At 40.8% G+C, this 13,390-nt stretch overlaps 1 protein-coding gene across 8 annotated transcripts in view; it reads right to left on the bottom strand.

Annotated features, from left to right (window-relative positions):
- Positions 1-13,390, bottom strand: part of SLC16A12 (solute carrier family 16 member 12) — a 184,963-nt gene that overhangs the window by 88,496 nt on the left and 83,077 nt on the right. Inside the window, exon 7 of one of the 8 annotated variants that reach the window (XM_019739039.2) lies at positions 8,723-11,592. The exons of the other annotated variants lie outside the window; for them this stretch is intronic. Within the exon in view, the coding sequence (XP_019594598.1) occupies positions 11,333-11,592 (260 nt within the window). The 3' untranslated portion in view covers positions 8,723-11,332. Of the gene's footprint in view, positions 1-8,722; positions 11,593-13,390 lie in introns of those variants that run through there. 8 annotated transcript variants of the gene reach the window in all.

Here is a 13,390-nt window from a genome sequence, read left to right as displayed (position 1 = left end):
GGCACCCATTGTAGGTTCAGATCACCTCCTCCCCCAAACCTGACGTTTCTTCCTCCCTCCCCACGAAACAGACCTGCTATATTTTATATTTAATGGCCACAGCCTTTTATCACTTAACTTTCTGCTGTAACACTCCCTCTTCTCCTCCCCCCTACTTCTCTTCCAGGACCACAGTTTCTCATTCTTCTCCTTCTCTTCTTAGCCAAGGTTCTCTGGTTCATAGACATGTGGTTTCTTCTTAGCGTCCTCTTTTCGTGTAATCAAGCCACCCATGTGCACCTCATCTCCCACCACAAAGAAAACTCCCACCTTCTCCGGCAGTTTCCGAGATAAATGTATTCATTAAGCATTTTGTTGTACTTCACTTAAAGTGAATTTAAAAAACAGCATCTAATTACTAGAAACATGCACAGAAATGCCACGTGTATATTCCCATGTCTGCTCTGAACCTACCTAGAGGGGTCCTCTATATCTCTTTCATGACAGCACGTAGGCCGAGTAAACACAATAATGAAGGTGAGATGTGTAAGTTTGGGGAAAGCCACACCTCATGGGAGCACACAGGTGCCTCACAGGTAAACTCCGCAGGACAAACATGGATTGATGTCACTTGCTTGGATTGAACACTGAAGACACTGAACACTTTGACGTTTCCTATCCTTTAGAAAAAGCCAATCCTCTTTAAGCTTCCATTCCTACATCAGAGGGGAAAAGGGGGTGAGGATAAACAAAGGAGGAGATGAACACCCAAGAGTTCGGAAGTGAGCTTATAGCAGGTTCCCTCTATATATATCCCTAACTCACCACCAGATTGAAGCAAACCCCTAAGAAAATGCTAGTTCAGCCACTTCTCTAGACCGTGACACATGAATAATGGTAGCCAACTCTTACATAGTGTACGCGGTGCCGTACTAAGTGCATTACATGTATTAAACTTATGAAATCCTCACAAAATCCCTATAGATAAGCATTTTTAGTATTTCCTTTACATATGAGTAAAATGGAATTTAGAGAGATTAAGACACATCGCTACTATGAGGTGGAAAAATGACTTAAACCCTGGAGTCTGCTGCTAAAATCTAGCACTTAACCACTATATAGTATTTTCTTTTTTATTACATTTTTTAGGTGACATTAGTAAAACACAGGGTTTCAAGTGTGCACTTTTATAATACATCATTTATATATCACATTGTGTGTTCACCACCCAGAGTCAGTTCTCCTTCCATCACCATATATTTGACCCCCTTTTCCAACTCTTCTACGTCTCTCCTCCTCCTTACCGGTTTTTAAATGTGTTTCTTTACCCTTTATGTTATGTTTAAGTGTATAGTGCCTTATTTTGTATGGGGGTTTCCATTTCCTACTTTTGTCTGTCTGTTAGTAATCTTGCTCATGGTTTTATATTCTTTTGTTTTTTTTGTTTCAGGTCAAATAGCCACCTTCAGTATTTCCTGTAATGCATGTCGTGTGTTAGAAAATTCCCTCTGTATGTCTGGGAAGGTCTTTATTCCTCCTTCACATCTAAAGGATAACTTTGCTATCCTTCTTCTTGTCTGGTAATTTCTTTCAATAGTTTGGATATTTGGTTCCACTCCCTCCTGGCTTGTAGAGTTTCTGCTGAAAAATCTGATGATAATCTAATGGGCTTTCCTTTATAGGTTACTGTCTTCTTTTCCCTGGCTGCCTTGAGAATTCTTTCTTTGTCATTAATTTTTAACAGTATCAATACAATGTGCCTTGGAGAAGGCCTATTGGGATTGAGGTAATTAGGTGTTCTGTTTGCTTCTTGGATTCAAGGATCCAGTTCTTTCCATAGGTTTGGGAAGTTCTTGTTGACTGTTTGAATAGACTCTGTTCCCTTCTCCCTCTCTTTTCTTTCTGGTATATCCATTATTCTTATATTGTTCTTTCTGATGGAGTCAGAAAGTTCTTGTACAGGTCTTTCATTTCTTTTACCTCTCAGGTCTCTTTCTTCTTTCATGTCATTTCCAGATTTCTATCTTCGATATCACTAATTCTTTCCTCCATCTGGTCAGCTTTATTTCCTAAGCTGGCTATTTCATTCTTCACTTCTTTTATTGAATTCTTCATCTCTAAAATTTCTATTTGGTTCTTATTTAAAATTTCAATCTCTTTGGTAAAATATTCATTTTGTTCATTGATTTTATTTCTGAGTCCATTAAACTGCCTGATTTTTCTTGCATCTCATTAAGTTTTTTCAGAACTACAATCTTGAATTCTCGATCATTTAAATTACATATTTCCATGTCTTTTAAGTTCATTTTCTGGAGATTTTTCATTTTCTTTCTGAGCTGCCTTGTTACCTGGGTTATTCTTAGCAATTAATGAATTATTATTTCTCTTCCTGGGCATCTACAGGAGTGAATTCTGCAGCAGGTTGATAGGAAGAGGTCTTTCTTTTGCTTTCCAGTAGGTGCTGGTGGAACATTTTATTTTCTCTTGCATTATTCTGGTTTCTTGCACAATGGGAGGTTTCATGGAAGGTGGGCTTTTCATCTGTGTTCAGGTTGCCTTGGTCTCAGGGCACTGCCCCCATGGGAGCATGTGGTGCATGATGGGGTTCTGAGCCTCTGAAACCCCAGTGCTGCCCCTGCAGCCTGCTCAGCAGCCCTGGTTGTCCCTGCAGGGATCAGCCCAGAAAAGTGGGAGCAGGGTGTCCTGGGAGAGGTGGCAGGTGTGTTTGTGGCTCCCAGCAATAGGGACTTCTAGCTCACAGCTGTCGCACCCATACAGCTCCTTCCCTGTCACCAGAATTAGCCACACTGTGTCTGCTGCTCCAAGAATGTCTCTCCAATTCTCGTGGCTGTAAATACTCTGTTTGTTAATCTCACACTGGTACAGTTTCGTTTGGAGCCCGCTTTTAACACTGGGAGGGTGGGGGGAGGCAAGCTGGGGGAGAGTTTGGGAGGTGGCCAGGTGACATGTCTTTGTTTTCCGCCTGGCAGTGAAGGCCTAACCTGCAGTTCTCACCCTTCTGTATTTGGTCTCTGCCCTGATCACTAGGGTATTATATGCTGATCTCTCAGGCAGGATTGTCGGCCACAGGAAGTGCACCGGCAGCCTGAATCCTTTCCTCTCTTGGGGCTGCTGCCTCCCGTGGCCCCGTGGCCCGTGTCTCTACACTTCTCCCTTCCCTCTTCCCTTGCTCACCTGATTTGCCCACCTTCATATGTTTTGATGCACAGATCTCAGATGTGTTTGTGTGTTGTGTAGGGAATCCTTTGTTGAATTACAGCTGTTCAATTTGTTGTAACTTCCAGGGGAGATTTCAAGGCGCACCCTCACCCCGCCATGTTTCTGATGTCACTCCTCAGTATTTTCTAAATAGTATTAAAATTTGGAATGAAGGATATGGAAAGATAAGACCAATCTTTATAGAGACTGTAGGGGAATGCTACAAAGGGTCACACTGAGTTGAGATATCCTGCAATCGTAGGGCACCCAACACTGTTTTACACAGAGTCCCACAATTTCACTGGAAGAAATTGTGAAAGAGAACCAGTTGTCCACATCAGCTGCCCCTTGATGCTGGGATTAAAGCTGCTCTGAAACCCCTGGAGAGAATGGCCTAAGAAATCAAGGGACTCAGTCTAAGAGAGGGGCTTGTCTCAAGAATTGGATGTGAGAAATCAGAGATTTGGAATATATTCCTCAAACCTATTTGGAAGGCTGAAGAACCAGTAAACAATTAGAAGCCCGGACACCCGGTTCTTTGTCCTTAAGAGGAAGGATACATCTCCCATGCACACACCAACCAGAATCAGAATCTTCACGCAGTGTGGAGAGCAACACAAGGTGAGGAAGAAGAATGCTTACCACATGTAACTGCCAGCAGTAGGCTCGGTCACTTACTTCACCTCCCCTGGGTTTACCTTGAACCTCCAAGTCAGGGACTTTGGAAAGTGCCTCTGAGCCCCTAATTCCACTGAATATGAATTAGTTGAAGAGTAGCTTCACCTCTCTTCACAAGCTTCCCTTTTCCACACCACGTGAACTCCAGCAACTTTATGCTTCAATCTCACCAAAACAAACAACAACAAAAACAAAACCCCCCAAATAAAAATCACTTAGAAGTAATTTGTGTATAAAAACCCTTTACTGAGAAGATTTCAGGAAAGAAGACTCTACAACTTAAAACTTAATATCAGATAATCCCTGGGTTTGTTTATTTGTTTTGAGAGAGAGAGAAAGAATAGGAGAAAATGGGGGAGAGAGAAAGAAGAAAAAAAAAAAGGAAAGAGGAATGGAGAAAGAAAGAAAAAATACGCTCAAATATCCCTTGATGTTCCTGCCTCTTTCCATGATTCTAAGCCTTACCTCTTTCCCTATCTGTACGCTTCTCCCTCTGAAATGAGAACCAATTCCTCCATTTTCCTTAAACAGTAATTCAGCTCTCTCTACGTCTTCTCATACTTTGTCACAGACCCACCTATGCATAACCAATTTCATCACGCTACTTAGTTCAACAAAAGGGTCTTTCATTTTAACATGATATACTTTCCTTTTAAAGGAATTGTTGTTATAAATAAATAGTATTCCTCACAACTTCACATGAATTACACATTTTAAAGTAAATTCAATCACTTAATCAGTCATAATCTGTGTATAGTATAATAACATAATGTTTTATGCTTCCAAATTGACACAAAATATACTCCCCTATATCATTTGGTTTCCACATTTCTCAAAATTTGAATTTTGATATGTGTTTGAAATTCTGTGTGTTACACTTTAACTTAATCCTTTATCGGCTCATATCAAATCAATTAACACATTAGTAGGGGACCAAGAATGGGACCCAGGGGCTGGCTTGGTGGCTCAGGTGGTTGGAGCACCGTGCTCCTAATGCCAAGGTCGCCCGTTAGATTCCCACATGGGCCAGTGAGCTGCGCCCTCTATGGCTAAGATTGTGAACAACAGGTCTCCCTGGAGCTGTGCTGCCGTGAGCAGCCGGAGGTTGACGTGAGCTTCCGTGGGCTGCTGCAGTGGGCTACTGAGTGCTGGTGTGAGCTGCCGTGGGCTACTGTGCGCTGCCATGAGCGGCTGGCAGCCAGCGTGAGTGGCTGGCAGCTGGAGAGAGCTGCCCTGAGCTGCTGTGAGTGACCGACCGATGACTAGCGACCGACAACTGGTGACCAACTGCCTCAGCTGGGGGGAGCACGAGGCTCATAATACCAGCCTGGGCCAGGGAGCTGTGTCCTACACAACTAGACTGAGAAACAACGGCTTGAACTGGGGTAGGTGCGTGGGGGAGGCGGAAGAAAGAGGGTGAAAAAAAAGAATGGGACCCAGGATGGCAATCTGAAATCCTAAGGAATGCAGAGACTCAAAAAAATTTTTTTTACATTAAATTTCACCAATGGTTATCCATAGTCAAGTCAACCAAAATCATTCTCATGTTAACTTTGATATTCCACATAGAGAAATGACCTGAGCAATCAAAATGCTGAAAAACCCCACAAAGCATCCTTATCCCTCTATTTGTACTTGCAAGAGGATAAATGTGGAATGGGGTAATGAGCAGGACTGGGGACAAGAAGGGCAGAAAACAATAATATTTGTTCAAAGGCTGCCTTGTCCAGTTGAACTGTAATTGGAGGCATCACCAACTTTGGGGAGGTAGACTCCCTAATTCCAGCAGATGGCAGTGCCGCATAACATGTCAATAAAAAATGAAAAAAGGAAAAAACTTTTCCGAAGCTCTAGACCCTTTAAGAAAATTCACTAATCATCAGGGAAGTGGAAGTCTAAACCACAGTGAGATACCACTGCACACCAGTCAGAATGGCTGTTATCAAAGAGTCAACAAATAACACGTGTTGGCGAGAATGTGGAGAAAAGGGAGCCCTTATGTACTGTTGGTGGGACTGCAAACTAGTGCAGCCCCTATGGAAAACAGTCTGGAGAACCCACAAAAACCTAAAAATAGATATACCATCCAACCCAGCAATTCCACTTCTGGGTATTTATCCAAAACACAAAAAATCAAAAACACCCACAAAAATACTAATTCGAAAACATATCTGCACCCCTTAGTTAATTGCAGCACTATTTGTAATAGCCAAGATATGGAAGCAACCTAAGTGTAGACAAATACCATATGTTTTCACTTATATGTGGTATCTAAAAACTAAACAAAACAAAACTCATAGAAACAGAGACCAAAGGGGTGGTTACCAGAAGGGAAGGTGTGTGGGGATGGGTGGAAAGGGGAAGGGAAATATAATCGATAATATTGTAGTAAGTTTACACGATGACAGATGATTACTAGAGTTAGTGCGGTGATCTCATTGTCAGGTGTGAAAATGTCAAATGACTGTAATCTATACCTGGAACTAATATAATCAACATAAGATTGTATACCAACTATATTTAAATAAATTTTAAAAAGGAAAACAGACAGATGATCCCTTTTCAGAGTTGAGAGGTTAATATTGAAGTATAGCACCATGCCCTAAAAATTTGTTTTCAATTTAGAGAAGCCAAGTGCAGCCGCAAAAGTCCCAGACACACTTATGAGTCCCCTCACCAGAACATTTATCAGTGTCAATTTGTGTTTTGTTCTGCATTAAACTTACGTATCTTCCAGAACCTCAGGCAGCCACATAAAGCTGCTGTGCCACATTCGTTTCCCTTATTCCCAGCTTCTTCCCCTGAAAAGCATAGCGGCTGATTCCAACCCATTCAATCCCATACCTGGTGTCATGCGGGGTCTCTGGTCCCATTCCCAGCATAAGAACGCAGGACGTGGTGAGGCCAAAAAGGAACACCACCGGAGCCATGGATGGGGGGTTCATACCACTAGAGTCTCGCTGGCGGCTGGGTTGGAGACACAGGAAGCAGGCTCCAGACGATGTGCAATCTGCGTCCACTTCTCTGCCAACCAACCCCACTTGCTAACCGCACTTGTTAGCTGCAATTCACCATCAGCTTCTCTGCCTGCCTACCTGCCTGCCTGCCTGTCCCCACCCCTCACCCCCCATCCCCGCTCAGCGTAACCCCAGCAGTTATATTAGTGGCTAATGGCTAACCGGTAACAGCTGATGGCCACCCAGCCAGAGTGGATGGCCATCTAATTACAGCTGATGGCCATCTAATAACCAAGCCAGCACCTTTCCACGTGAGGCCGAGAACCTGGAAACTGCTCTCTGGGACTCTGTTCCTTGGAACCTCCTCAAATTTCTCCAGCCCATAATGGCTTCTTCCTCTCCTAACCCCCAGGATATGCAGTGCTCTTAGCATTTAATAACATCTTGGTGTTTTTCTCACCTGCGTTAGTTTCAATTTGCCAATTAGGCAATAAACTTGAGACATGGAAGGGATGTTATGTGTATTTTGAATTCCCCACCATATATAACATGGCAGGTTCCAAAGAGGTACTCAGTAAGTAGTTGTCGGATGATTATCTCCTCTCAGCCCCTCTTAAAAGTGTTTGCCAGCATCCTGTCTAATTTTCACTAATGTCCTATGAGTTAGAGGCCAGCCATAGGACTGGGCAAAAGACTCTAGCCGGGGACTTTTCCTACTCCTAGCCAAACCCTAGCATAAAGTTTTTGTGAAGCAAAAACAGCTTGTGTGGTGCCTATAACTGTAACTCCATCTTTTCATGCACGAGGCACATATGCTCCATCTTTTCCCAGTGTTCAGGGCTTCCATGCGTGAACAGTGCCCTGCACTCAATTTGAGCACAACAGAGCTATTTAAATTAAGCCTGCCTGTGTGGGTTAAACACAGTTGCATCATATTTACATTCAGGCCTCAATGAGGTAGCAGGCAGCGTTGGCCACAGGTATAAAAAATCTGTTGTTGGGTGGAGTTTTAAACAAACACAAGACTCAAACGTTGAAATATGAGAAAAGAAACTCAGATGTCTACCTTGAATTCAATCTATTTCATTTCAACAACTTCAGAACTATATATATTGGGACCAGGAAGATGAGGGCCAAATTGACATTATCATCTTCACCATCACTGGGCAATGGTGCAGGCACTTCAGAAAGAAGTCAGCTCCTGACTGAGAAAGCTGACTTTGATAATGTGGAAGGTGGAACTCCCCTTTGTGCCAAAGTGTGCTCCCCAACCTTTTCCCTACTCCCTCCACACAAATGTTCCCTAAGAGAAGCCCAGATCCATAGACAGCAAATTCAGTCACTTAGACTGGAAGTAGTGGTCTCGATAGAATCAGACTCTTGGGAAAACTCTAGGAAATTTCCAACCTAGAATCTTCCCGTCTATACTAATTGGAAGATACAAGCATAATCCAAAGGATTTTATCTGCTCAAAGGAGGGTCTGTTTCCAAATGACTTCTTGAACCCACATAAGACGATGTGAGTGGATGCAAAGGGAAGGAGGCAGGCTCCAGCGTCAGACAGCTTCCTAGTTTTACAGGATTTCACTAGAGGCACTGGAGTGCAGTGGCCTGTGAGTCACAGCTTTGGGACCTGGTGCCTCAGTTTCCACATCTATAGAATAGTGATAACTTAGGTTATTATGGGGACTAAATAAGACAATGCATAGGAAGTGCTTGGCATAGTAACTAACACATTGGAAGGACCCAATACATAGCTTTGGTTTTTGTAAATTATTTGATTACTTACCACATCTTTCTATGCCGGCTACATTTTAGCGTGATCTAGACAGGCCCACTCACCATCCAATCCAAACCCCTCATGCAGGGGAAAAATGTGTTTCCAAACACAACTGTAAATTCATTTTATTAAGCTCTTGAAATAAGAAAATATTTGCATAAATATCTGATCTATTCATGAAATCACAATCTGAAAAAGAGGCCCAATGGTCCAGTGTGTCTACAGAAGTTAGTTTCCTTTGCTTTCTGTTCAATTTCAGAGTAGAGCTTGCAGTGACATAAAGAAATATTTAAGATTTAGAATTACCCCACCACAATTTTATTCTTGATTCCACAAAACACATCATTCCCATGAATTCTTTCATTTTGAAATAAACAATATAAGCACATGGAAACTTAACAGTGAAATTTTGTGTAGATGACAATGATAGTCTCTAAGATCTACATTTTCCTACTGGCTTTCTAAAAATGCTGCTCCAAAAAGGAAAGCAAAATACAAATTTATGCATGTTTAAAGTTAAAACATCCCAAATATTTTATACAAATTTATAAAAGCTCTGATCTCTATGTTCATTTTTCATGAATATTTATCATACTTTAGGGAAATTATATTTCAGAACCAGATAAATAAAATTTTACTGTGATCATCACTAGGAAAAAAATATATAATAATATTTATAACTATTTATATTTCAAAAAAATCTTTAGATTTGAAGATTCAACAAATGACATTCAGTGTAAAGTGCTATGCCAAACACATATAACTTCATTTTTAACTTTGACTTTTTACAGATATTTTCCAAATATTGTTTTAAAATTAAAAATGATGAAGTAAATAGGTTCAAAACTAAATCCTCTAAGAAAAAATATAACAGGTAACATTCAAATTTCTCTTTGGAAACTAACTATGAAATATTATAGGTTTCTCCCAACAAATCAAGTCAGTATTTCATTCTGAAAGCAATGTATTAATATGTAATTTTATGAAATAATCCAGTTATAGGCAAAGACTCTTGCTGAACATGCTTAGTCAACATAGAAGCTTCCTCATTGCTGTGTTTTTTTCTCAGTTCCCAGGGCCAGGACATTTGTGAGGCCTTTGGGGGTGGGGGTGGGGGGATTAAATGGCCTTCAGGGTCAAAACAGTTCCTTGAGGTTCAGATTTAAATGTGTGAATTAACTAATATCCCCTTTCAATTGTATAACTTGTCCCTATTTACAGGGCAACATAATTTGGGATTCAAGATTATAATTCTGTGGACTTAAAATGGTTGGAGATAGACTGGGGGATCTGGCAGTTCTCTTCTCTTCGCATGCCCTCCCTCTTCAATCTGAAGACTCAGAAATTATCCCAAACCATTGGAAAGGAGAGGACTTGGCAATTAGTGAACTGCTCTAACCCAGTGATTTAAGTTATGTAGAAGAGGTGTATAAAATGTAAAATATCACACCACTAGCCTTCTTAACCTTCTTGTTCTCGGGGGTCCCTCTGCCCTGACCAAAGCTGTACTTTATGAGAGTGCTGTGATGCTGAGGTTAACCCCTGAAGCCTTCTCATTCAGCTGAAAAGGTCCACCAAGTCTCTAATGATTATCCATAAAGAGATGAAGAGCAGTGGACAATAGAGCAAGAACTAACACAGGGAGAAAGGAATCTTACCTTTAGAATATCGCTAGAATATTTTTCAAGCAAAACCCCAAGTCCTGTTTTTCTGTAATGATAAACCTAAATGTCTGATCTGAGAAGAAAACTCTCACCAGAGACCTGCTGATTCAAGAATTCAAGTCCTGGCTACTTGGAATACTGCCAACATTTTCTGTTCCTAACAGGAATGTGTCTGCAATTTAAATAGGAGATGTTTTGTTTTCTTCTCTTTAGAAGTGTTGGTGTTAACTTTGCAGGTAGAAATCACCCTTGTAACTTGGTGTGTTCTGCGAAATTTAAAGTATTGTGTGTGACAGTAACAGAAGTGAGAGCCTGGGACCCAGTCTCAGGGAAAAAGCTTTCAGTTTCCAGTGCACAATTTCAAATAGCTCTTATCAGCCACCCTTTAAGATCATTTCCAACGATGGCATTCCATGATTCTCTGGATTCTCAAAGTGGTGCCTACCCAAAGGCAAGAGCTAGTTGGAGTAAGAAAGGGGAAAAACAAGACAGTCACTTGCTTTCTGTATTAATCATTGCTTTTGGAAGGATTCTTCAACAATCCCTTTTAAAACCCTACTGAGAAACTCCTCTACGAAAAAGGTTTGGCATCTTCACCTGTCACCACCACACTCAACCTGATCCCCTTCTCCAAACAGCATAAAGTAAACACACCTACATGTCAATGTTTCCCTTTACCTTCTAGCTGAAAAGGGAAGATAGAAGGGCAGAGTTTCAAAAAAAAGCTGCTGCCCAGTGTCATCTGCTTTGGTCATGCCTTGAAATTTCCTCTAATTACAGCTAATTATATCAGCTATGTCCTAACATTTTCCATAGAGGATGCTCATTGCCTGAAAAACATGAGTTCAATTATGAGTACAAGTCTCAAATGAGGAAATTGAGTCAGTCCAGCTTGCTTTGTTATTTGCTATTTCACCCATTAACGTTAACAAAACAGTAATAATAATTTCCTTGGGAGGCAATGCTCCTGCCAAAATAAAATGTTTTAGAAACATGTACAATCCAGTGGCCCCACCTCTCTCAGCCCTGCAGATTCCCAGGCTCAAAGTCACTGATCACGTGGGGTTGTAACCAGGCACTGCCATCGCCACAGATTCGTCTTTCTGATCTAATTCACTTGCTACAGAATAAGCCACCAATCCATTGGCCCATAGCTGCAGCTTGGGATCAGATTCTTTAGCAGGGAACTGCAGCTGGGTTTTTTTCATCTTCTTCACAAGTCTAGCAAAGCCAAGTAACACAGAACTAAATATCATTGAAAATCCACAGAGAAGAAATGCTGCAGTGTAGCTGCCAGTCGTATCTACCAGCCATCCTGTAACAAGGAACAGCAAAATTATATTGTAGAGAATTTAATTACTCACCTACTCTCAAATCCAATAATTTGTAAGGATAATAACAATAGATGGCTAGCACCACCATTATAACCTTGACACAAAAAGCAGATCTCCTAAAAATATGGTGTAGCAACTGAAAAATGCATTCTATTTTCTAGGGAAACTACTAAAGTGGACTGTTGTTATTATGTAAAGTGTTTGAAAGAGTGTCACATTCTTAGTAATTAAAAAAATAAATATTTATTATTACTCCCATTAAAATAGGGTAGAAAAGATAAAAATAGCACCATTCAAATTATTGATTTTAGGCTCAACTATCTAATTTGTTAAAAGAAAATTATCATACAAAATGCTAGTAGTATTCGCAGCACCCACATACTATCTATCTTCAGTAACATAACATGCTTCTGGATAGAGCAGAATCTAAATTTTCAATTAGATACAGTCATTGTACCCCATCCAGTTTGAAAACCAGAACTTTGGGCCATTTTAGAAGTTGCAAATGCAAATTTCAGAAGACATAATTCTGTTACCACAGCTTTTTTTCCCCCTTTTATCTCTTCTTACAGCAGCTTAATCTCAACATCTCTTCCAGCTCTAAATCTTGAGAAGAAGCAGGGCATATGATATGCAAAATATGGGCCACAATGATCAGAAAATCAATAAGGTAAAATTAGACCTTGGCAAGCAATTGTTTTGTGATTAAAAAGTTTAATTCTTCCAAACTTTACTTATACTGTGTTTCCCCGAAAATAAGACCTAACCGGAAAATAAGCCCTAGCATGATTTTTCAGGATGACAGCCCCTGAACAGAAGCCCTAATGTGTCTTTTGCAGCAAAAGTTAATATAAGACATGGTCTTATTTTCAGGGAAACACAGTATTGCCAAGAAAATGCACCATAAAAGCATATGGTGTCTCCTCTCACCCAAATCCATTAGTCAAAAAAGGCATGTAGAAATTGTTATAAGCCCCAGAAAGTTTCCTGCAATCCAAAGTACTATCAGATATTCTAGTTATCTTGTGATTGACTTGTGCATTTCTGTAGCAGCAAACAGAAGAGACTGAGAAGAGAGTAGTCATTCTAATTAAATAAGAGAAGTATTACAATAAGTACTCACACTCTACTCCCCTAATACCTAGCAATGAGTATAATGTCTGATTTACCAAATAAAGGCTGTGGATTGAAAAAAGGACCCAGGAATCCCAATTTCATGTATATCCTACGACTTTTAAACAGAATTACACTACTTCCAAAGGTTAGTAAACAAAAAAACTGGCTATGAAGGGGGGATGTGGGAATATTTGGGGGGCCGTTTTCAAAAAACAAGACGAAACATATCGTCGTATATCATGGAGTTTAAACTGACCCAGAATTTTCATCTGTAGCCATTAAACAGCCAGTTTCCCCTTGTTTGCTGCTTTAGCAACTGCTAGGGTTTGGAAGTAACCCTACACCGTCTATTCACAACAGCAACCAAAGTAGAAATCCTGCCTTCTTCAAAAAATTTCCTTTTTCTTCTAGGCACATGTTTGGCTCATTTCTCTTTGGCCCGTCTTCAGAAACCTTCCTTCTCTTGGTTTTAATTTAGGCAGGTAATAATCTGGACTAGGTATTCTCACTCTAGTTGAGTTTGCCCATCACAAGAAAGTTGGTTGAGAATGTAGATTCCTGGAGCTCACCCCCAAAGATTCAGATCGCAGTGGGAGGGTCAAGGAATCTGCATTTTTCACAAGGGCCCCTGGGATTCTGATGCAGGTGGTCCCAGGACCGAAG

Source organism: Rhinolophus sinicus, linkage group LG07, assembly GCF_036562045.2.
Source record: "Rhinolophus sinicus isolate RSC01 linkage group LG07, ASM3656204v1, whole genome shotgun sequence".
NCBI classification, from domain to species: Eukaryota; Metazoa; Chordata; class Mammalia; order Chiroptera; family Rhinolophidae; genus Rhinolophus; species Rhinolophus sinicus.
This window is presented reverse-complemented; position numbering and strand designations above follow the sequence as displayed.